The sequence below is a fragment of the Haliotis asinina genome, chromosome 4 (assembly GCF_037392515.1).
Source record: "Haliotis asinina isolate JCU_RB_2024 chromosome 4, JCU_Hal_asi_v2, whole genome shotgun sequence".
NCBI classification, from domain to species: Eukaryota; Metazoa; Mollusca; class Gastropoda; order Lepetellida; family Haliotidae; genus Haliotis; species Haliotis asinina.
The window spans coordinates 59,056,273-59,082,091 of NC_090283.1; the positions used below are offsets into that span (position 1 = coordinate 59,056,273).

At 38.8% G+C, this 25,819-nt stretch overlaps 1 protein-coding gene across 1 annotated transcript in view; it reads right to left on the bottom strand.

Annotated features, from left to right (window-relative positions):
* Positions 1 to 2,142: 2,142 nt before the first annotated feature.
* LOC137281733 (DNA excision repair protein ERCC-5-like) overlaps positions 2,143 to 25,819 on the bottom strand; it is a 34,249-nt gene continuing 10,572 nt past the window's right edge. Inside the window, exons 6-15 of the mRNA XM_067813314.1 lie at positions 21,681 to 21,824; positions 20,030 to 20,795; positions 16,331 to 16,740; positions 14,749 to 14,868; positions 13,651 to 13,864; positions 11,301 to 11,445; positions 10,024 to 10,112; positions 8,641 to 8,743; positions 6,962 to 7,046; positions 2,143 to 5,213 (exon numbers count right to left, since the gene is read on the bottom strand). Coding sequence (XP_067669415.1) covers positions 4,794 to 5,213; positions 6,962 to 7,046; positions 8,641 to 8,743; positions 10,024 to 10,112; positions 11,301 to 11,445; positions 13,651 to 13,864; positions 14,749 to 14,868; positions 16,331 to 16,740; positions 20,030 to 20,795; positions 21,681 to 21,824 — 2,496 coding nt within the window. The 3' untranslated portion in view covers positions 2,143 to 4,793. The remainder of the gene's footprint in view (positions 5,214 to 6,961; positions 7,047 to 8,640; positions 8,744 to 10,023; positions 10,113 to 11,300; positions 11,446 to 13,650; positions 13,865 to 14,748; positions 14,869 to 16,330; positions 16,741 to 20,029; positions 20,796 to 21,680; positions 21,825 to 25,819) is intronic.

The window sequence follows — 25,819 nt, forward strand, 5'->3', positions numbered from 1 at the left end:
GCCAAAAACAATCTAAAAAATAATTTTCTTGTAAGTTTACATTTTAGGCAAATAAAAACACTGGGATTTAATTTTTAAGTGGGAAAAATTAATCATATTTTTTTCATTCTTCTAAAAATACGGCAGGTGGATCTGTAAAACAAGAAATAAATTGGTCTGGCCTGAGCATTATGAAGATATAGATATGCATTCTATGCATTGAAACTACATTTTGTAAAAGAAATGTCTTCATAAGCATTATATATAGAGAGATTTTTATTCACTGACCCCCAAACCATTTATGTTTTTGAATTTTCTTCATTAACATTATGCAGGTACAGATTGCATTCATATATTTCATTGGAACTCCATTTGCTGATCAGAAATTTATTTGTATTCAAAGTTCAATCTACCATATTTCCTCTAGTAAGTGTCCAATTCTGAATGGAACTTTCCCCATACTGAATACCCAGACACCCTGCTGCAGGTAACTCTCAATGGTAACCAATGTGTGAAGCCCAATATCTGGTGTCCCCCATTATGATATTGCTGGAATATTGCTAAAAGCAGCATAAAACTAAACTCACTCACTCACTCACTCACTCAATGGTAATTCTCTCCTCCGTCATTCAATGTGTATTCAGTAACATATATGACTTTGACTGTTATGTTTTTCTGAAAAGAGGTGTTAGCCGGTGTTAAGATTTTGCTGTCTATATATTACAATTCTTCAAATGTATTTAAATGTATTTAAAAGTAAGGGCAGTAATACAAGATAACCTCTTCATATGTTTATTTTGTTTATGACATTTCAGGGTTGGTTCTTGCCCTTTCTTCCGTCTAGATATTGTTTAGCTACATACGTCTTTTTTCAATGAAAACTATTGGCAAAAACCCTTTCAACAACTATTTGGTGCTAAACAATATCTTTTCCTTCCAAATTTTTCAATTGAATTAAACATGAAGTTCAAATGTCTTTGTCCAGTCAGTCAGATTGCAGAAAAAATCCCATTCATTCGACAAAGTAGTTTAATTCCTGTTGTCTCCACCGTACAAAACATATCAACCATCATTCTTCACTCTAAGTCAAGACATCAATAAATTAAGTCAACAACAATACAATACAAACATTTCATTATGTTAACATAAATGAAATAATCAATCTTGGATGATCAAATGTTTCTTCTACGAAAAATGAATTGTAGTGTAAAGCTACAAATCCCAAGCACAGCTAGGGAGGAAACGGTACGTTCTTACCATGTTTCGGTACATGTTACAGCACAAGGTCTTCGGTGTTTGGATCATTTTGGTTCAGTGTATGAGATAAGATCATGATGCAGAAAACTGACAAGAGCCACACTTTACACTGTTTCATAACACCGAAAAAAATACCCATAATCTTTGTTATTGTGAATTTTATGACGAGATAGAAATGATGTTATGAAAACTGAAAACACTGAATTTTTGGGCTGCACTAGGGCATCCTGAACAGAAGGCATGATACTCCGGTTCTACTAATATCGTGGCATTCCATTTCACCCCTATTTACAGTCAGTAAATTTAAGCATTTAGAAGTTGCACTAATGCAACCTGAAACTGCTTAATGTAACCTCATACATATGTCAACATGCACCCAGTCCGCCACCATACAGCTGGAATTTGCACTAGTGCAACCTGAAACTGCTTAATGCAACCTCATATGTACATGTATATCAACATGCACCCAGTCCGCCACTATATAACTGGAATATTTCTGAGCGCAGCCAGGGGTGGAAAAAACCCACTGCACAACAACCCAGTCCAGTGCTGTTTTCTGCAAATTTGTACATCACGCTGTACTGGTGTCCAGTCGACTTTCCAGTGTTAATTATGTTATGTATTTAAAAAATCGACAAGAAAATCAGCCAGTATAGTGGGAAATTTATCAGGGCAAGTGATTTTACCAGTACATGTGCCACTGTATCGGAGTACACAAGCAAGTTTAAGGTTATTTTAGCAATTACAGAATACCACATAAAGGTATAGCACTATATTCCCAGTAGACTCCATCGGTTTGATATGCGTAGGAATACGCTGTTATCTGCTACAGTCAAAAAAGTAGTCTGGCTTGGCAGTATGACTGCCGTAAATGACTCTGTACATCCTACAGAAATAAACGACTGATTGAACTGAACATGACTTTATTACAATTTCGACCCCTGTGGCAGCGTACCAAGTGCATGTTTATGTTGTGCTGTACAAAGAACACAGAATGATGAGGACCTGAGGCCAGTAACTCTGATGATTACATGGACAGTGACTGAATGACTGTCACGATCACAGTGAGTGAGTTTAGTTTTATGCCGCACTCAGCAATATTCCAGCTATATGGTAGCGGTCTGTAAATAATCAAGCATGGACTGGACAATCCAGTGATCAAAAGCATGAGCATCAATCTGTGCAACTGGGAATCGATGACATGCGTCGGCCAAGCCACAGCGTCTGACCACCCCATCCTGTTAGTTGCCTCTTACAACAAGCCTAGTAAATATTCCTTTCTGAAACCAATATAGGACTTGATTTAGTGCTTTGTTACTTGCACTGGTCCAACCCCACGGTACAATGTGCAACCTGGTTATTAATCTCATTTGCACCAGGTGGAAGTCCATTTTTGAGTGGGTAAACTTATGAACAAAGCATCTAAATAATTCAAAAGCATATTTCTTTCATTACACTTTGCAATAAAAGCAGGGCATCTGCAATTTGTGTGGTGCAACTAAGTTTTTATCTTAGGTTGCACTTGGTGCAACTAGCTTTATATCGTAGGTTGCACCAGGTGCATATAGGTTAACATCTCTTCAATCAACCCTAGCAATACATAATTTGGTGGCACAACAATACATCAGTCAAATGTAAAGAAGCAAAACACTTTGTAAATATTGGTCAGGGATTGGGAAAGGCAGGGGCCATGGGCCATTTTGTTCGTTAGAGTAAGAAATAACCCATTAAAATTTGGAAGTTTACTATTGATATAAGGCAGTGGCCTATTCTAAATTGAGAAAAGGACTAATAATCCTCAAAATAATCCATTGTCAAAGTTCTCTTTAACAATCTCTGACTGGTATGAAACTTACAGGGCATGACAGCTGGGAACAGCGCTGAGGTGTTAAAGTTAATGTAGGATTTGTATGATCTCCCATGCAAGTAATTTCATATCATATCAGAATGAGAGATTTCATTTAATGATATTGTTCTCAAGACCGCTATGAAAACATCCTACTGAATCACGACATGAAACATGTATGTACAATACAAGGATAATCCCTGAGCAAACTGGCAGGATCAAGATTACATAAATTATGTCACATAAATACTAACTTGAGTAAACAAGTAAACATAACAATGAAATGGAATATATACATCTGTCATTTTAACTTTGCCATAACTAGAACATATTACACAAAGTGGACGTGGACATTTAGATTGAAGGTGAAGGTGAGTGAGTCATGTTTATTCTCTTGGTTCAGTGCTGCCTATTATCAAAATGTCAATGATTATTTCCACACCTTCATCCACTTTAAGTAACCATGGTAACTAGGGATGCCATGATACATCGATACTTTCTACACTGTATCAATATTTAGATTTGAAAGCATTGGTTTAAATGTGATTATGTATAAATTATAATTTACATTTTGCATTTGTATGTTTTTTTTAATGTTATGAGAGTTATAAATGATTTTTTTTTTCATGCACAGATGGGAAATTAGAACTTTTTAATCTCTGAGCATCAAAATAGTTGATCCTTTCATGGACAATCATAAAATGTGAAATATTAATGTTCAAAATGTAATTAATATGTATCATGACATTCCTGATGGTAACTAGAGTTTACTGAGACACAAGTGTAATCACACACTGCTGGGTGTCAGGTCTGCCCCTAAAGTATAAAGTATTAAAATGAAATCTGAGGGACAGTCTATTTGGACCCGTATTACAGAGGACCCAATTCATGAGAGTTTGCCTTAGAAGGCTGCTGCATAGTTTGACATTTATAAATATTTCATTGCTGCCTCAACATAAATTTCAATTAAATAGTTCTCAATAGATGTCCCATGGAAAATTCATTTGCTGGGCTGGTCCCACAGAAAGTTCACTTCTTTGCTGATTGGTCTCTCAAGGGCACTTTTCCAATATGTCTGCCAAAGTGATTATCTCCATTTCTAAGTAAAGTTAGTCTCAGTACTTTTGTTTACACTCCTCACCAGAGTCTAAGAAAACCTATTACCAGGTTGTGTCAGGTAACCTTTGAGTGACCTATGGCCGTCAAATCAAATGCGAGACGACTGAATAGACTTAACCAATCAGACAATGGCTACTGTTTAGGTTTTGGCGGGACACACAAAAATCCCCAGTCACTGATCCCTCAACAAATGAAAATCTGCTTAAAACACAGACATTTGACCTGTAGTACATACGCTTTCAGCTTTCTGATGACATGATTACAATTTCCCAATGTTTTCGCAAGATAACACCCTCTAATATTGACAAAAATGCTATTTTCAGCGACTGTTTACTCCCTGTTGACAGTGTTGTAGCATGTGTACCATACGCATCACTCGGAAGCAATCATACGTAAAATAGCACGCGGAATCGTTCAGGTTCAAACATTTTCTAGGTAAAAGTTCAAAAGGTATGTGCAGATCTCCACTTTCACAATTTGGCATACTGTGTTCTGAATGGTCAATCTCAAAGGTTACCTGACGCGACCTCCTACTAGGGTTTTGTTAGACTCAGATGAGGAGTGTAACGAATAATACTGAGACTAACTTTACTTAGACTGTATCTCCATCTAACTTCCTGTTTTTCCCTCTCCCTTTGCCTTTTCCTTTGTTCACTCCATCTCCTCCTTTCCTTGCTTTTTCCTCTACTTGCTCCAGTTCATCATGGAAAAAACCTCCTTCATCACTGGAACTACTCTCTGACAAAGCCACTTCATCCTTAACCTTGATCTCTGGCCTTTGACCTCTAACCTTGCCTCGACCTCTGCCTCGACCTTTCGATTTTCCTTTATTAGGCATTCCCAAAATTTCCTTTGCTCTTTGAATTCTGTCTTCATTTGTTGTAATTTGAGGTACTTCATTGTGGTATGCCCCCCTAACTTTCTTCAGGGCCTGTTTTACACGCTTACTGACCGTCTGCTTGGATTCCATGAAGTATTCTGGTTGAAAGAAGCTGTTGATTTTCACCTGAGTCTGAAAGGGTAAAAGACATGTTTTAGAATGTGTCTAATTTTTACATCCTTTGACAAATTAACTTTAGTCACATGAAAAATAGAGGAGTTAATACAATCATGAATTGAACTTCAGTGTTGTATTCAAGGATCAAACAATTTATAAACCTCTCAAAATATATGTGATGGATATTTCCACACAGTAATAAGTTATGTATGGTTATGGAATTTAGAACTTATATTTCAGCCTGGTGACCACTAAAACTGTTAATTGGCTATAAGCAAATAGAGTGTGGTAATTTCAATTTGTTCCAAATCATTGTATCTGTATTTCTACTGGTCAGATAATGGGTATGATATGTATAAGCTTGTTACATCCCAGTTGTATAACCGCTTTATACCCTATCCACATGACAATTTACCTGTCACTGACATATACATTACTGACAAGTTAAGCTCTGAGAGAGTGAGTGAGTTTAGTTTGATGCTGCACTCAGCAATATCCCAATGACATGGCAGCTGTCTGTGAATAATCGAGTTTGGACCAGACAATCCAGTGATCTTGTAATGATAAAAGTGTTCACTACCAGCCTTTGCCAATTTGTAACAGCTGAAAGTTCATGGACCTCCAGTCTTTTGTAGCACAGGACTATTCAGCTTGTATAACCCTGTAAACACTGATTCCCAGCTGACATCACGTAACTGGGCCTGACGTGGTCCTGAGATAATCTCCCACAATTCCCCAGGCAGGAAGTGCACTGCCTATACTGGGCCAGTACAGCATTGTGGTTTTGTGTTTATGTGGCCCAGTACAGTTTTGCCTGTAACAGGCCAGTAAGGTAAATACACACTGGCCCAATATTGGCTCTATACTGTCATACATTATACCAGTACCAATGGTACAGGCAAGAACGATGCCAGCACTGACCTAGTAATGTCATGTTAGCTGGGTTGTGACAGGTGTGACTCGCCATCTTGTATCAATAGAAAAATTTACAAAGCATATGATACAACAGATATACTACATAAACTGTAGGATCATTTCTGCCAAGTACAGTCTTTCATGTGGAGTAAAAACCACTGTCATATACAATATTTTAGACTGAATTTGTCTGCTGTAAAGTGTAAAACCGCTACTATGAACAATATTTTCTACTGAATTTGTCAGCTGTAAAGTGTAAAACCACTGTTTTAGACAATAATTTTATATTCAAATTGTCATCTGTAAAGTGTAAAACTGCTGTTATTGACAATATTTTATACTGAATGTGTCAGCTGTTATCAATATTTTATATTGAATTTGTCAGCTGTAAAGTGTAAAACCGCTCTTATAGACAATAATTTTTTACTCAATTTGTCAGCTGTAAAGTGTAAAAACCTTTGTTATAAACAATATTTTATACTGAATTTGTCAGCTGTTATCAATATTTTATACTGAATTTGTCAGCTGTAAAGTGTAAAACCACTATTATAAACAATACTTTATACTGAATTTGTCAGCTGTTAAGTGTAAAACTGTTATTATACACAATATTTTATACCCTATTTGTCAGCTGTAAAGTGTAAAACCGCTGTTAAAAACAATATTTTATACTGAATTTGTCAGCTGTAAAGTGTAAAACCACTGTTATAAATAATATTTTATACTCAATTTGTCTGCTGTAAGGTGTGTCTTGTTTGTTAACTGCAAATAACCTTTTCGTAAACAACTAAGACTGCATTTACAATCTGGTTGTGAGGCTAAAGACTAATAGTGGAATGACACCGTACCTCCTTCTTGTTGAGCTGTTTGAGGACAGGCAACATGAGGTCATCAGCCTTAACCTTGTTCCATCCCAGCTTCTCCTTGGCATAACTGACAAAGTCAAGGATCTTAGAGAACAATAGGTAAATTAACTATAAATTAAAATATATTTTTAAAGTCAAAGTATTATTTTACACTTGCTAACTGCTTGTCTCTTCACTTCCTGGGTTATAGTGAATACTTCTGATGTGTATAAACAGGTAAAAATCTCACCCAAACACACCCTTTCCCACTGTACGCAGAGGTTATAAAAGGTAAAAATCTCGCCCAAACACACCCTTTCCCACTGTACGCAGAGGTTATAAAAGGTAAAAATCTCGCCCAAACACACCCTTTCCCACTGTACGCCGAGGTTATAAAAGGTAAAAATCTCACCCAAACACACCCTTTCCCACTGTACGCAGAGGTTATAAAAGGTAAAAATCTCACCCAAACACACCCTTTCCCACTGTACACAGAGGTTATAAAAGGTAAAAATCTCGCCCAAACACACCCTTTCCCACTGTACGCAGAGGTTATAAAAGGTAAAAATCTCACCCAAACACACCCTTTCCCACTGTACGCAGAGGTTATAAAAGGTAAAAATCTCGCCCAAACACACCCTTTCCCACTGTACGCAGAGGTTATAAAAGGTAAAAATCTCGCCCAAACACACCCTTTCCCACTGTACGCAGAGGTTATAAAAGGTAAAAATCTCACCCAAACACACCCTTTCCCACTGTACGCCGAGGTTATAAAAGGTAAAAATCTCACCCAAACACACCCTTTCCCACTGTACGCAGAGGTTATAAAAGGTAAAAATCTCACCCAAACACACCCTTTCCCACTGTACGCAGAGGTTATAAAAGGTAAAAATCTCACCCAAACACACCCTTTCCCACTGTACGCAGAGGTTATAAAAGGTTATAAAAGCCCATCACCCGATGCCCGAGACAAGTCAGTTTTCATTTCGGGCAATCAAGTAATGGTATCTTACTTGTCCTTGGGCTACTAGATAGTTATCACTTATGGTTTCAAACTTCAAATAAACTTGGATCTCATTTTATATCTGCTCAAAATGCAGGTTATAAATTTCGGAATAATAATAAAGTAGAGTTATCTTATCTCACTTTGCTTTTTATCACTCATGATTATGTAATGAAATCAAGGTAAGCAGAAAATTAGTCAGGACGAATAACTTTCTCAAAGTCATTTGCCCTGAGGGAAGTGGCTTTTTAAAAAAAATTTGATCCCCTGGTAACCCAAAGACCAAGTCACTGCTGTTGTTCGTCTGTGATACGACTGGCGGTCCTATCAAATAATAGAGTTTTTACCACATTTTACACTTGGATTTTACTTCCTTTTCCTTATTTCCTAATATCGGCTAGGCAAGCAATTACTATGATAACGAAAAATAATAAGACTCATAACCTGCACAAGTGAGTGAGTTTAGTTATACACTGCAATATTCCAGCAATATCACTGTCAAGGGACACCAGAAATGGCTTCATGCAGTGCACCCAAGTGGGGAATCAAACCAGGGCCTTCCATGTGACAAGCACATGCTCTAAACACTAGGCTACCCCTCCACCCTGCACATGTTGAATTGTTTGTATCTTTGATTCAGGTTACATGGTAATGAAAGCAGGGTGTCACGTAAGGATACTCTCTGAGAAGGTCAAGGTCAGGTGACCCCCAGGAAAACGTCTCGGTTGACTCGTCTACTGTTGGGTTGAGATAGGCCTCCATGACTGCAGGATTGGGGAAACCTGCACAAAGAAAACAGTTACCTTTGAAGGTACAATCAAAACCATCAACACTTGTTAGAGTGCAATAATAAACCAAAGATCAAACAGCCACAACAAGCCATACAATAATACACCCAGTGTAATCAATCCAAATCACATAATAATCACAGTCAATCAGTCAATCAATCATGGTATCAATGTTCCTCCAGAAGAAGCTCTTGAAACTACTTACCCCCTTGTAATACAAACAAATAAAGCAATTTGAAACTATGATCGTTTGTTAAACAACTTTTATTATAACTTGAAAAATATTCTGAGACTTAAGTTTTCAAATGTCATGGTAAAATTATGAGGAATAGCAATCTTAATTGCACTTTAATCAATTTACTGTTTTGTTTAATGTGAAATTCATTGTTACGTTTTCACCGCAGACTATAATCTGAAATGACAACAACTTGCCAGGAAATCTTAAAGTCCAAACCAATGACACATCTACTTTGAAGAACAGCGATTCAGTTTGAAGATAACTTCCCTGAAGATAATCTGTCGATCAATACTGCCAAATCTTTAAGACAAACAAATCTTTAAGACAAACACTCACAACAATCAGTGTCAATCTGTTTCACTAATCCAATATTTAGATATTTGTCGCATCATAGAATTCTTCTGTCAAGTCGGAAGTAAGAAATAATTATGTCCAAAAGTGAACATATTTTTCAACCTTGATTGCAGCACATTTTCACTCCAAATTCATGTAGAGGGAGTACTTACAATAACCCTTATCACAACTGTCACAAATCAAGATTATTTCAGCAAAGACTGTTTGTCTTGCACAAGGACAAATATTACGTCAGGGAATTTGCTATGACTCGTCGACTGAATGGTTAAGCGAAATATTCATATGAAACTGAGCATGACATTTCATAGATAATTTCTAAAACACAACAATCTCAGAATAATTTGCAAGTATGATGAGTTGTAAAACATAATGTTTGGAACCAGAGTATTCATTTTCTGAATTTCCTAACTTCCATCTCGGATATCCCTGTTTTTAAAAGTCAACACAATGATACACTGAGGGGAAAGAAAGAAGAGAACATTGTTTCATAACAGTGTGCCTATGGTTATTCTCACCCATAATTATTTTCACCTATAATGCAATACAAAGCTTGTGAACAAACCTGGAAAAAAGCAGTGGGACACTTGATTTTTCATGAGTTCATTTATTTGTTTCCACCAGTATATTATGTAGAAGACCAGAAATCCTCCCTGTATTGTTATGTACTTCATGAGGCACTTACCCTCGTTAAACTCCATCTCCCGTAACTTGGCCCTGACTTTAGTCGTCATCGGCTTCTTATCCTGTTGCCGAGACTCATCCCACCATGCCCTGCACAAAGATGTAGAGTGAGTGATTGATTTTAGTGTCACGTCACTTTCTGCAATATTCCAGCAATATCACAGTGGGGAATACCAGAGATGGTCTTCACACAATGCAACCATGTGGGGAATCGAACCCAGGTCTTTTGTGTGATAAGCAAATGCTTTCACCTGTAGGCTATCCAACCACCTCCTTATAAGGAAGGAAGGTATAACAAGTAGAAGGCAAAATCATGTGGGGAATCGAACCCAGGCCTTCATTGTGAAGAACAAATTAGTCCTAGGCCAAATGCTAGAAAAGTCCCTATCTTTTAGAATCTCTCAGCAGCAGTAAATGTGTTATTCAGTAATTGGTATGACACCTATCACCTTCCAAAAATTCTTGTTGATGTGGAACTAGCTACAGGAGGTTTCAGGTTACTAAAAACTAACTGGGTTCAGTCCACTGTTGAAACAGTGTCCACATGTTCATAAACAAACAGCTTGAGAATTGATCACATTGTTTAATGTGTGGTGACAGGCACTGGTGTTCAACATGGTCAAGATATGCAGTATGGGTGATAAGGCTGGGTGTATCATATTGCCTGATTTTCATGATGTCTCTACATTTGGCCTAGGAGTAAAATGTTTTAATCACTGGGCACCCCAACTACCCCAACAGATATAGGAGTTATACACCAACTAAACAATTATCTCTAAATTACTCTATTCCTTTGTTTTTCAGAATAGGTTTTTGAAAAATGTATTTATCCTGCATGGTATAAGCTAAACATGGGAGTGAATGAGTGTGGTTTTACGCCGCTTTTAGCAATATTCCAGCAATATCCTGGTGGTGGACACTAGAAATGTCCTTCACGCATTATACCCGTGTGTGGAATCGAACCCAGGTCTTTTGTGTGATAAGCAAATGCTTTCACCTGTAAGCTATCCAACCACCTCCTTAACAAGGAAGGAAGGTATAACAAGTAGAAGGCAAAACTAAGTTTTCTGCTGCACGAGCTCACACACTGTATTTTAGTATTCATATATTAACATATCAATACTAGGGATGAAAATATTATTTCATTTTTAGCAAAATAATATGATGAAAACTCACACTCTTTCATTGCTACCGAAACAAATCAGACAGATTTACTCTTCAGGTGAGAAACAAGTAATTGTTGAAGTAGGGTTTTATGAAAACATTTATCATGTTTACTTGAGTGCTAGAAGTCCATCTATGTTTTGGCCTGGGAACTCTCCTAGGATCTCCAGAGCAGTGACAGGCCCCACCCCCTGAAAGCCCTCTGTGTAGTCGCTCCCACATAGGTATGCCAGCAGGATCAGCTTCTCCCTGTCTAGACCTGTAACAGACAAAGGGTGTGACATACAGAGGTCTTAACATACAGACTGTGTGACATACAGAGGGTGTGGGGTGTGACAGAGTGTGACATACAGAGGGTGTGGGGTATGACAGAGAGTGTGACGTACAGAGAGTGTGGATTGTGACAGAGGGTGTGACATAGAGAGTGTGACATACAGGAGGTGTGACATAGAGGGTGTGAAAATACAGTAGTTTAGCACATAAATGAGTGAGTTTAGTTCTGCACCGCGCTCAGCAATATTCAAGCTATATGGCGGTGGTCTGTAAATAATTGAGTCTGGACCAGATCTCCACAATTGGGAACCGATGGCATGTGTCAACCAAGTAAGCGAGTCTGACCACCTAATCTTGTTAGTCGCCTCTCATGACTTGCCTTTTAGCACGTAAAGGTTGAAACAGGCAATAGCTTTGAGGTTTAACTTACAGCAATATGGCATAGCTAGCTCAGAACATACAGAGGTCACAACAAGCAGAGGTTATGACATACATAATGGTTGATGTAATCATATAGCATCTAGTCTCAGCAGGAATAACAAGCCTGACACAAGGAGCGTCCTGACGCAAGGAGTGTCCTGACACAAAAGTTTCACAAGGGACTGAGTGAGTATGGTCTTACGCGTTAAGATTAAATTGTTACGGCTGAGTTCACTAGTCATGCTTAAGACATGGGTACGATTCCCCACATGGGTGCACAATGTGAAGGTCATTTCTGGTGTCCCAGGCTGTGATATTGCTGGAATATAGCTATATGTGGCATAAAACTATGGCAGGTTCCCATTTCGCCTATGTACCATGTCACCTACATCAGATTTTGCCTACAGTCTTAAAACAACTATTTATGGTCTGGTGACTGTTATTTCATGCATGAGTAATAAGCTAACCTCCTTCAGATATAAATGGAATCTCCCTATAAACACTGAATAAAACACTGACTCCCTTTAAAGACAATGATATCTTTTTACTCATACATTGTGAAACTGACTTAAGACAAGTCCGTTCTCTCCATCGGGGTGTACAGTCAGGCCGCATTAATCCGGACACTTCTGTTTTTCAACAAAAACTTTCAGATAGTGAAACGTACGGTCTACTGAAACTTCCCTTTGAAATAAGAACGAATGCTTGACAAGATATTTCTTGTAGTGGGCCTTGAATGTTCTTATGATGCCAGCATCTGTTGGCTGAATGTGTCGATGTGGTGTTTAGGGGCAAGAAATGAACTTTCACGTTGGTCAGTTTGACACTGGCACACTTGTGACTGGCAGCCACTGTCACAAAGTAAGATCACGTGTCAACCACGTGATCGCATCTGTTTGTCAAATGATCGCAGCCAATCACAAAACATATCTGATGTCATCCATGTTTACTTGTTAAACCGATATCAGACATACATTTCTGGATTAATGTCTCCTCCAAAACATCTGGGACGTCATGAATTTGCGATGACAAATGGCTTGATTTTGACCGATCCAGTGCCAGCCATTTTCTTGGTTGCCAGGATGTGATTTGGTCTGAGTTTATAAATAAACCCGCTTTGCGCCATTATGACTGACAAGTGTCACGTGCAGCTGATCTCATTTTGACACGATCAGCATTTTATACAGCAAGTAAGCATGACAGGCATTACTCAAACTAACCAAAAGTGAGACCTACTAATTGATCAAAATCACAAACTAACAATGTTTTCAACTCGGAAGTGTCACCTAACAATTACCACTGAATGGGGCTCATGGTGTGAGGGGATTATCCAAATCTTTTTGATGTACTGCCTGATTAATGAAGCAAAACTATGTGTAATTAGCTAATCTGTTACCGCTAACTAAAGTCCAGATATGGAGAGTGAAGCACTGGATTAATCAATCAACAGGTAATGAGTTTACATAGTAAACAAGATTGGTTACAGCTAGCTATTGTTTGGATATCGCGGCCTGACTGTAGTTTCTATTTCTCATTTGCTCCTATCTTTTCGAAATGGAATGTACGAAAAATGGGACCATATTCACTAGAATAAACCTCATTTCACTAGTTCCCAGAGTGTGTACCTGGTCCACCTTAAAGAATCAAAGATGTTCACATTTTCTGTCAGTTTTAATCAGTTTAAACAAAAGCCAAAAATAACAATCAGAATGCGTCCAAAGTACACATGTATGCACTTTAAACAGAAATAGAAAATACCGACACAACTCACCAAACTTAGCTTGAATGCCAGAAAAGTTGTAGAACTCAACAGATTTCTTCTGATTGAAGAAGTGTTTGTAGACCCTTTGACCACCAAACAGCCAGACGTCACTGTCGTCAGTGATTGTTCCATGTGTCAGCCCCAGCATGTCCAGCTTGGCGCACTGAGCTTCTGCCTCCATTGGACTTACAACGTAGGGGATCCCGAACAGCTCAAGCAGTTCCTGCAAAAGACAACAGAGTTGTTACACAAGACACTGAAAACAACTCTAGCAGCTCCTGCAAAAGACAACAGAATCACTACACAAGACACCCCAAACAGCTCAAACAGAACCTGCAAAAGACATCAGATTCGCTGCACAAGACACATCCCAAACAGCTCAAGCAGCTCCTGCAAAAGACAACAGACTCACTACACAAGACACCCCAAACAGCTCAAGCAGCTCCTGCAAAAGACAACAGACTCACTACACAAGACACCCCAAACAGCTCAAACAGAACCTGCAAAAGACATCAGATTCGTTGCACAAGACACATCCCAAACAGCTCAAGCAGCTCCTGCAGAAGACAACAGACTCACTACACAAGACACCCCAAACAGCTTGCACAGCTCCTGCAGAAGACAACAGACTCACTACACAAGACACCCCAAACATCTTGCACAGCTCCTGCAGAAGACAACAGACTCACTACACAAGACACCCCAAACAGCTTGCACAGCTCCTGCAGAAGACAACAGACTCACTACACAAGACACCCCAAACAGCTTGCACAGCTCCTGCAGAAGACAACAGACTCACTACACAAGACACCCCAAACAGCTTGCACAGCTCCTGCAGAAGACAACAGACTCACTACACAAGACACTGAAAACAACTCTAGTAGTTCTTGTAACAGGAATGGATTGCCCTCCCTTCTGGGACTGGGAGCTCCAGAAATTAACCTCCGGGCTTATATAACATGTTATAACCACACATCCTTAAAGCTTGTGTCATGTAAAGGCATCTACAGCAAGAATTAACAAACCAAAATGCTTTCAGCTGTTTTATTTTATTATTACTATGCAGAAGGGAATATCAACTAAAGAAATCATTTCAAACTGACCTACCTGTGCCTCGACATTCATCTGGTCCGAGATTGAAGTTGCCAGCCGCTCCTGACGTCCCCGTTCAGCCCGTAGAGTCTCACTCTCATTCTCCAGCTCATCCCGCATGTCCTCCAAGTCAACCTAAAGCAGACAAATGGTCATCTCTGGACACACACTGCCATAACAATAATGGGACAATACTGCTGGACTTTCGAAACCTTTAACCCTGAACCACCATTCTCTGTATAAATAAATAATGGTATCTTACTTGTCCACAGGTTACTACATAATTTCCGCTTACGGATTTCATTTCATAGGTGCTCAAAATGTAGCCATCAAATTTTGCACTGATAATAAAGTAGGGTTGTCTTTCATGGCTGTTAAACACTTTTTGATAAATTGTCCAGTAAACATCAACATCAAATACCATGTTGATTTATTCATCATAACTTGATAGTGCAATGGCATTACAATTCACTTCACTGTAGTGATGCTTCATGCCTGGGGTGGAAATATCTTCAGAATTGCTAGTGTACTCCACTACAGAAGCACATGTAAACTCACTTGTCCTGCAATTTTTCCACTATTGTTTTTCAAAGACCCATGAAGGCCTTCAGCAACCCATGCTTGTCGTAAGAGGCGACTAATGTGATCGGGTAGTCAGGCTCGCTGACTTGGTTCACACGTCATCGGTTCCCAATTGCGCAGATCGATGCTCATGTTGTTGATCACTGGATTGTCTGCTCCAGATCCGATTATTTACAGACCGCCGCCATATAGCTGGAATATTGCTGAGTGCGGAGTAAAACTAAACTCTCTCACTTGATTTTTTTAAACATAAGCAACAGAATTAACATTGGAAAGTCAACTGGACACCGGTACAGCATCATATACAAATTTGTTTGCCGGACAGAAAAAATCTACTGGACTGGAATGTCGGGCAGTGGGGTATTTCCACCCTGGCCATGCTCAGAAATATTCCAGCCATATGGTATATATTAAAATGGCTCAGAAGGAATATTTTCAATATGCCCTGGCAGCACACTTAAAATTATACTTATCATTTGAACAAATGATTCAAAACCTATTTTCACCCAACAAAACTGTTTATCAGTGGTACTCTCAATCTCACAACTTAACATGGGTGTGACCATTTTCAATGCCATTGTACATGATGGGAAATCCTGTTTTGGATGACAGCACGGTTCAGGCTTAGTAGATTGGCCCAGGACAAATGAAGCTTAACTATTCTTAAAGTCATGGCAGTGTTCAGCAAATCCATCACTCACATTCACTGGTTTACATGATGTTCACTGATTGAATAACCAGAAATTGAAATCACATTGTTTTGATGTATTCAAGAGAACTGACCATCATATAGTATGGGCACATTTCTTTTGCACATGGCACAGCTAAATCATGTGTCGTGCCCTTACGCCCCTTCTATCCTAGATTGCCAACGCTGATTCTGTTACATAGCAGTCTCAAAGTGGCTGGAGAGTGAAGTCAGAGGACACCAACTGTAACATCAACAACAACACCCACAGAACCTTCATGCAACGCCACCGAAGTAACCCAAAAGGAGAAACGACAACCAACTTACTGTAGACATTCCTTTGAACTCTTCAGACGGTCCTTGCGCATCAGTGCTGGCTTCCTCATCACTAGGGGGCGCCACCTCAGCCTCACTTTCACTCTCATCTAGCTGGTAGTCCCCTATATTGAACTCATGGAAAACTTTTGACTTCACTTCCTCTTTAGTGACCTTGTCAGCATCTACAGTCTGCTCAACTTGTGCGAGTGTCTTTTTGTTGGGAATGTTGTCAGCTGACACAGTGATGGGAATTTTGTTTGTGCCATCAGTACTTTCTGTGACTGTCTTCAGTACTTGTGATGCAGCAGGTTCGGTGTTAGATGTGGGAGTAGTTGTGTGGAACATATCAGCCGGGAACAAGTCATCGTCTGCTGCTTTTGCTGGGTCTATGGTTATCTCAATAAACCCTTCATCTTCATCTGGAAAATGCATAATGTGAGTGAGTTTAGTAATATTCAGCAGCAATAATACAGTGGGGGGACACCACAATTTGTACACATGTGGGGAATGAGCCATTTTCCAGTTTTGCCGTTTAGAGTTATCTGCCCTCTGTGACAAAATGAATGTTGACATTAAGACCGCTAACTGTCAGTGCCCAGGAGGGTAAGTGATCTAACACTGGGAAGGTCTAAATCTCATAATGATCCTTAAAATTAAATCAATTGCCTGTTTTTGACTACAGAGCATAAAACTTAAACAAGCTTAAATACCTTTAAAGCCAAATTTCCCAACTGTCTTCAGTTTGCAATGTGTAAACAATGTGCATTTATATCCTTGTTTCAGAGGATCATAGATATTTTTGTAAGTTCCTAATATTTATGTAGACGTAGTCAGAAAACTGTGAAAGTAGTTATTGATATTGCTCATTACATATTCAATATTTGTTGAAGTAACCCTTATCCTGAAAAAAAAAACCTTTATGAATATTCTTTTCACATATTTCAGTTCTGATGGAGCCTGCAGACATATAGCAGCAACACTTTTTGATATTGAAGCTTTTGAGAAAAAGAGCGTCACTGATGACCTTTCCCTTTGGACCAAAATGAGCCTGTGCCACCTAAAAGTCAAGAAAATCAGGTACAAAAAGAAAAACGAGGATATATGGGGATTTTCAAAACATTAGTCTGTAAGTGGTCAATAATCTATAACATAATCTGGTTTTAAATAAATGACAAACAACAGGAAATAAATGGAAATATTTTTAATTTTGCTATATATATAACCAATCTGTACTGTGTTGCAGTTATGGACAAACGCTTGCTGACACAAGTAGTGACTATGGCCAGGATACTTTTGATCCTCGACCAATAAGTGACAGATCAAATCTATCACTTGAACAGGTGGCCAATTTTGCAGCCTCACTACATCAGGTTAGAATGACTGAAATATTTCTATTTCAGTTTGCAACATGTGACATGCAGCTTAAGCATGAAAATGTTAAGTATTCATATAAAAGGTTTTGGAAAAGGTGAAATCAGTGAATATCTATCAGTGAAACAATGCACTTAATGCATATAACACTTCCAATGTGGAATCATGACTGGAAAGGACAGTTTTCAGTGTTCAGCGCGAGATGTAACCCAGGTGAATTATATTATATATGTATTGTGTAACTTATCCAAAACTTTCACATTTGCAGATCAATCCTAATGCTTGTGCCTTGGAGAGCCTCCTTGATCTCACTGACACACATATTCAAGCAATGAAAATTAATGAGGAATGTGTTGCTATGTCCCTACTCAAGAAGCTAGAGGCCCTTGAGTTGCCTCCTGGTTCTGACATTTCTGAGGACATCATTGATAGACTGAAATATTGTCCTGATGACATTATTTACATTGAACATGAAACAATAGGGCAGAGTGAGAATCCTACATGGTCAGTGATGAGAAAAGGCATGGTGACTACTTCAAATTTTAAACGTGTTTGCACCAGGGCAGATGCTTTTGAAAAGAACAAAAACATTGATTGCTCAAAGTTAGTGAAATGTTTGCTCCATGACAGTCAGTGCAAAACTCCAAAGGATTTATCAGTGTAATAATTAAGTTATTTCATGTATATATGCAGGTATTTTGTATGTATTTATGTTGATACACAACAACATGTAATATATTTACCAGTGCAAACTTGCTGGTTTTGTTGCTTTTAGCGATGTTATCCATTGTTAATTTTTTTGTCAACATCTTGAGGTTCTGCAGCATATCATCTGTGTATGTGCTGATGTCATCAAAACACAGGTTTGTTTGTCTAGAGGCATCAGCAGTAGATTTGACAGTGTTTTTTTAAACATGTTTACATTTGGTAGGTAAGACATCATCCTCTACACTTCTCTTTTTGCATGGAGTGTCTGAAGTCACTGGATCAGCCTGTCTATGACGAGGTGGTGGTCTTGGCTTTGAGGGCGTGGAGGTTACCGGGACTGGGTTGGGGAAATCCACAGTTGGTCCACGGCCACCTGACAGAATATTTATAAACCAGTTGTAGTTAACACAAGCACTGAAACAACAGCTTAAAACTATGCATAGGTGCATTATTTTACAACATGTAACCACTTATAGATCTGTGACTCAGGTTGTTTTTTTTCCTTGTTTGAGAAATTAATCATTTGCATAGACGATACATGCTCAATTTTCACTTTCACCTGATGCAAACAAACACAGCAGAGTAGCATATTCACAAAAAAACTCACCTACGAAGTGTTTGGAACAAATGTAGGTGTGCCTCGTGTAGCTTTTCACATTAAATCCCTCTTGACCACAGGCCCTCGTCCACCTCAAACATTTCTCCGGTTGACTCTTCGGCTTCGGAAAAGGAATAAAAATTACGTTTTCCATATCATGGCGATCCTTGTACCTGTTATCAGGCTTGCACAAGCCATAGCAACAGTGGTGGTAAGGCATCTTCAACTTCTCTCGGTGTACACGTCAGATAGTGGTCGGTGAACCGTCAAACACGTTACAAAATTTGACAGCCGTTTGTTTTGACTGTTTGCCCGCGATCACATGGTTTTGCAAAGGGACATCACTCTAAACGAACTTTTGTCGCGAAACTGGAAAATGGCTTATTGAACCAAGCTCTTTGGCTTGATTGGTGAGTACTTTAACTGTCCTGCCAACCTCCAACATATATAGAAGATATGTCAACACAAGATAGTTGTTATTCGGACCACTTGTGCTCCACTCTTCTCAGAGATATTTTCTCAATATAAATATAGTCTGGGGACAAGTCAGTTTTTTCTTTCAATAACATAAAGCAGTTGAAATTTCACATGATCTAAGACAGAAGCACAGAAATGTCAATGGTCAATGGAAAAAAATGTTTTACCAAAGACCAAAACACTTTTGTAACTGATTCAGTAAATTAAATGCTAACATATCTGTGACAGCTAAATACATGCATTCAAAAGCAGTAACCATGGTAACATCAAGAACACTTTGGGGACTTTTTCCATATGCTACAAACTATTGAAACTGATAGACTTGCCTGATAAAATTTGGTAATTATTTTGAATACAAAATCTGTTTATTTCTTCTCATGAGTTTGATACAATGAATATTACTGTGTTGCTCAATAAATATTTTTCTTTGTACTTTTTAGACATTTGCACACACTGAATAAGGCGTCATTATGTTACACAATTGACATATGATACAACTGGCAAGTTAGCTATAAAATGGTCACAAAGTAATGACTTAAGGTGTTTTTCCTTACCAGATTCAGATTCCTGTTGGGTCTGTGGCTTATCCTCTGACGCCATCCCTGCACTGACGTCTGTAACCTCCACATCAGCAGCCATCTTGGAAATCTTGGTCTTCCCAACTTCACCTTCCCTAGTTTCAACCTTCCTCTTCATATTGTGGCCCTTGTCAATATGACCTGGTTCCCCACTCCCATCCTCAATAATCTGAACTTCCGACTCAGCAAACAAATTTTGTTTTGAGTTGTCTGTTACATCTTTCTCCACTTTCGTTACGTTGACATCATCACTATCGGAAGAACTTCCAACACTTAGCACATCTTTTGAACCAGCACCTTTATCATTTTCAAAAATATCTGGACCAATATTAATACAACAGTCATTTTCCCGAGAATTTTCAGCTGCCTTGGAATTATAGTTTTTCTCTTTGTCACTATCGATCAGTAACTCATCAGGTTCTTCCAATATCTTTCTCTCCTCCTCTGTCACAACATTTGCCACAGCATCAGCATCAACTTTGGTGACGACATCCTCACATCGGGATGCCTGCTCCACTTGCAGCTGTTTGCTGAGGCCTTTGATTAGTATATAATGAGAGGCATCTTCTGACACCACACGACGAGACTCAAACTCTCCTGCTATGTATTCGCTGCCAATGGCCTGGGAAAAGTCAGCACTGCTTTGGGCGTTCATCTCTTTACGGACAGATTCAATATGGTTGGTCAGTCTGCTCTGGTTTACAAGTTTCTTCATTTGGTAGGAAGAAAAGTCATCAGAATTCTGGAATGATAACAGTAATAACAACTATATTTATGATCAAAATAATAATCATAATAACGATCATATATTAATAATAACAATCGTTAAGTAAGTGTCAGATCCGGAGTGTAGTCGGGTTCTCATTTTCACATATATTTCATTAGGTTGTCTACAGGTTTCAAACAAGCGAGTGAGTGAATGAGTGAGTTTTATGCCGCTTTTAGTAATGTTCCAGCAATATCACAGCGGGGGACACCAGAAAATGGGCTTCACACATTGTGCTCATGTGGGGAACTGAACCCGGGGCTTCAGCGTGACAATCAAACACTTTAACCACTAGGCTTCCCTACCGCTCCTAAAGGTTTCAGGCTGCTGAGTTGACAGGGTAACTACTGGGCCTTAATCCTTTACGTTCCCTGCCTCTGAAAGGCTTAATGATGTTGCAAGCATGTCATATTTACTTTGGTCTGAATCAGTTAGAACACAGGTATTTATTCACTTTGTTCATTTTTCCTATCCAGTGTTGCAGCAGACACATAAAACAACTTTAGAGTTATTCCCCTTGATCTGTTTCTGTAACTATCCGGAAAAATTGTATCCTGCATCATTACTTTGATATGAGTGGTGGCTGTTGCTCAAAACATTCTTAGCGATAATGTGATTAGAACTTCCATAAATATCCCATTATTGAAAGACTACGTTTGTTGACCAATGGCACTCTGTTCCCCTGATACTTGAGTGAGAAACATAAGAAATGTACTTAACCTGAAAATTAACAAAGGGTTTTAGTAAATGAGAATCTGACATTCATGCAAAAGGTAAGATAGAGCAACTAAGATGCATGTAATCCATAAAGAATGTTAAGAATAGACAAGGCTGAATTCTTCAGCATCAATCTCTATGTACCTCAGGCAGTGGCACTCTCTTGCCGAGTCGCCGTCTCTTCCTCATCTCCTTCATCTCGGTGAGAATCTCATGCTTGATCTCCGACGGCAGAGAACGGAAGTCAGCAGACTCTATGTCAATACTGTCCAGAGATTGGAACTCCTCCTGGAGATTGAACAGGTGTAGAGTTGGTTGTTGCAAATAGACATGAAGCTGACATTATGACCCAAACATGCTTGTTCTTTTTACTTCAGTCCTTTACATTCATGTCATTGGTTACATAGTGTTATATGTGTGTGTTGCACAGTACAAAAGTATGTATCAGTGTTAAGAAATCATAGGAAATACACTGGTCCAAAACAATAAAAAGTCTTCATGTTTGTGTGTGTAAAATACTTCCTGAAATATTTTGGCTAAATAGGTCAAACAGAACATTTTGAAAGAAAAGACAGTATTCGATGTATTTATTCATTCTCATATATCATGTCTGAGTGAGCGAATGAGTAAGTTTAGGGTGGGTGAGTGGTCTGACAGCAATAGAACAGTGTCAGCTATGAGGAAGACATGAAATTATGCAAGTCTCAGAGGTCACATTGGTGAAGAGTAAGGGCACATGAACAGAGCTATCAAACCTAAAACATAATCAGGAGAACCCGAACAGTGCTATCAAACCTAAAACATAATCAGGAGAACCCGAACAGTGCTATCAAACCTAAAACATAATCAGGAGAACCCGAACAGTGCTATCAAACCTAAAACATAATCAGGAGAACCCGAACAGTGCTATCAAACCTAAAACATAATCAGGAGAACCTGAACAGTGCTATCAAACCTAAAACATAATCAGGAGAACCCGAACAGTGCCATCAAACCTAAAACATAATCAGGAGAACCCGAACAGTGCCATCAAACCTAAAACATAATCAGGAGAACCCGAACAGTGCTATCAAACCTAAAACATAATCAGGAGAACCCGAACAGTGCTATCAAACCTAAAACATAATCAGGAGAACCCGAACAGTGCTATCAAACCTAAAACATAATCAGGAGAACCCGAACAGTGCTATCAAACCTAAAACATAATCAGGAGAACCCGAACAGTGCTATCAAACCTAAAACATAATCAGGAGAACCCGAACAGTGCCATCAAACCTAAAACATAATCAGGAGAACCCGAACAGTGCTATCAAACCTAAAACATAATCAGGAGAGCCTGAACAGTGTCATCAAACCTAAAACATAATCAGGAGAACCCGAACAGTGCTATCAAACCTAAAACATAATCAGAACCCGAACAGTGTTATCAAACCTAAAACATAATCAGGAGAACCTGAACAGTGCTATCAAACCTAAAACATAATCAGAACCCGAACAGTGCTATCAAACCTAAAACATAATCAGGAGAACCCGAACAGTGCTATCAAACCTAAAACATAATCAGGAGAACCTGAACAGTGCTATCAAACCTAAAACATAATCAGAACCCGAACAGTGCTACCAAACCTAAAACATAATCAGGAGAACCTGAACAGTGCTATCAAACCTAAAACATAATCAGAACCCGAACAGTGCTATCAAACCTAAAACATAATCAGGAGAACCCGAACAGTGCTATCAAACCTAAAACATAATCAGGAGAACCCGAACAGTGCCATCAAACCTAAAACATAATCAGGAGAACCCGAACAGTGCTATCAAACCTAAAACATAATCAGGAGAACCCGAACAGTGCTATCAAACCTAAAACATAATCAGAACCCGAACAGTGCTATCAAACCTAAAACATAATCAGAACCCGAACAGTGCTATCAAACCTAAAACATAATCAGAACCCGAACAGTGTTATCAACCTAAAACATAATCAGGAGAACCCGAACAGTGCTATCAAACCTAAAACATAATCAGGAGAACCCGAACAGTGTTATCAAACCTAAAACATAAGCAGGAAAACCCGAACAGTGCTATCAAACCTAAAACATAATCAGGAGAACCCGAACAGTGTCATCAAACCTAAAACAAATAAACAGGAGAACCCGAACAGTGCCATCAAACCTAAAACATAATCAGCACCCGAACAGTGCTATCAAACCTAAAACATAATTAGGAGAACCCGAACAGTGCTATCAAACCTAAAACATAATCAGGAGAACCCGAACAGTGTTATCAAACCTAAAACATAATCAGGAGAACCTGAACAGTGCTATCAAACCTAAAACATAATCAGAACCCGAACAGTGTTATCAAACCTAAAACATAATCAGAACCCGAACAGTGCTATCAAACCTAAAACATAATCAGGAGAACCCGAACAGTGCTATCAAACCTAAAACATAATCAGGAGAACCCGAACAGTGCTATCAAACCTAAAACATAATCAGAATCCGAACAGTGCTATCAAACCTAAAACATAATCAGGAGAACCCGAACAGTGTCATCAAACCTAAAACATAATCAGGAGAACCCGAACAGTGCTATCAAACCTAAAACATAATCAGGAGAACCCGAACAGTGCTATCAAACCTAAAACATAATCAGGAGAACCCGAACAGTGCTATCAAACCTAAAACATAATCAGGAGAACCCGAACAGTGCTATCAAACCTAAAACATAATCAGGAGAACCCGAACAGTGCTATCAAACCTAAAACATAATCAGGAGAACCTGAACAGTGCTATCAAACCTAAAACATAATCAGAACCCGAACAGTGTTATCAAACCTAAAACATAATCAGGAGAACCTGAACAGTGCTATCAAACCTAAAACATAATCAGAACCCGAACAGTGCTATCAAACCTAAAACATAATCAGGAGAACCCGAACAGTGCTATCAAACCTAAAACATAATCAGGAGAACCTGAACAGTGCTATCAAACCTAAAACATAATCAGAACCCGAACAGTGCTACCAAACCTAAAACATAATCAGGAGAACCCGAACAGTGCTATCAAACCTAAAACATAATCAGAACCCGAACAGTGCTATCAAACCTAAAACATAATCAGGAGAACCCGAACAGTGCTATCAAACCTAAAACATAATCAGAACCCGAACAGTGCTATCAAACCTAAAACATAATCAGGAGAACCCGAACAGTGCTATCAAACCTAAAACATAAACAGGAGAACCCGAACAGTGTCATCAAACCTAAAACATAAACAGGAGAACCCGAACAGTGCTATCAAACCTAAAACATAATCAGGAGAACCTGAACAGTGCTATCAAACCTAAAACATAATCAGAACCCGAACAGTGCTATCAAACCTAAAACATAATCAGGAGAACCTGAACAGTGCTATCAAACCTAAAACATAATCAGCACCCGAACAGTGCTATCAAACCTAAAACATAATTAGGAGAACCCGAACAGTGCTATCAAACCTAAAACATAATCAGGAGAACCCGAACAGTGTTATCAAACCTAAAACATAATCAGGAGAACCCGAACAGTGTTATCAAACCTAAAACATAATCAGAACCCGAACAGTGCTATCAAACCTAAAACATAATCAGGAGAACCCGAACAGTGCTATCAAACCTAAAATATAAACAGGAGAACCCGAACAGTGCTATCAAACCTAAAACATAATCAGAACCCGAACAGTGCTATCAAACCTAAAACATAATCAGGAGAACCCGAACAGTGCTATCAAACCTAAAACATAATCAGAACCCGAACAGTGCTATCAAACCTAAAACATAATCAGGAGAACCCGAACAGTGCTATCAAACCTAAAACATAATCAGAACCCGAACAGTGCTATCAAACCTAAAACATAATCAGGAGAACCCGAACAGTGTTATCAAACCTAAAACATAATCAGGAGAACCTGAACAGTGCTATCAAACCTAAAACATAATCAGAACCCGAACAGTGCTATCAAACCTAAAACATAATCAGGAGAACCCGAACAGTGCTATCAAACCTAAAACATAATCAGAACCCGAACAGTGCTACCAAACCTAAAACATAATCAGGAGAACCTGAACAGTGCTATCAAACCTAAAACATAATCAGAACCCGAACAGTGCTATCAAACCTAAAACATAATCAGGAGAACCCGAACAGTGCTACCAAACCTAAAACATAATCAGGAGAACCCGTACAGTGCAATCAAACCTAAAACATAATCAGGAGAACCCGAACAGTGCTATCAAACCT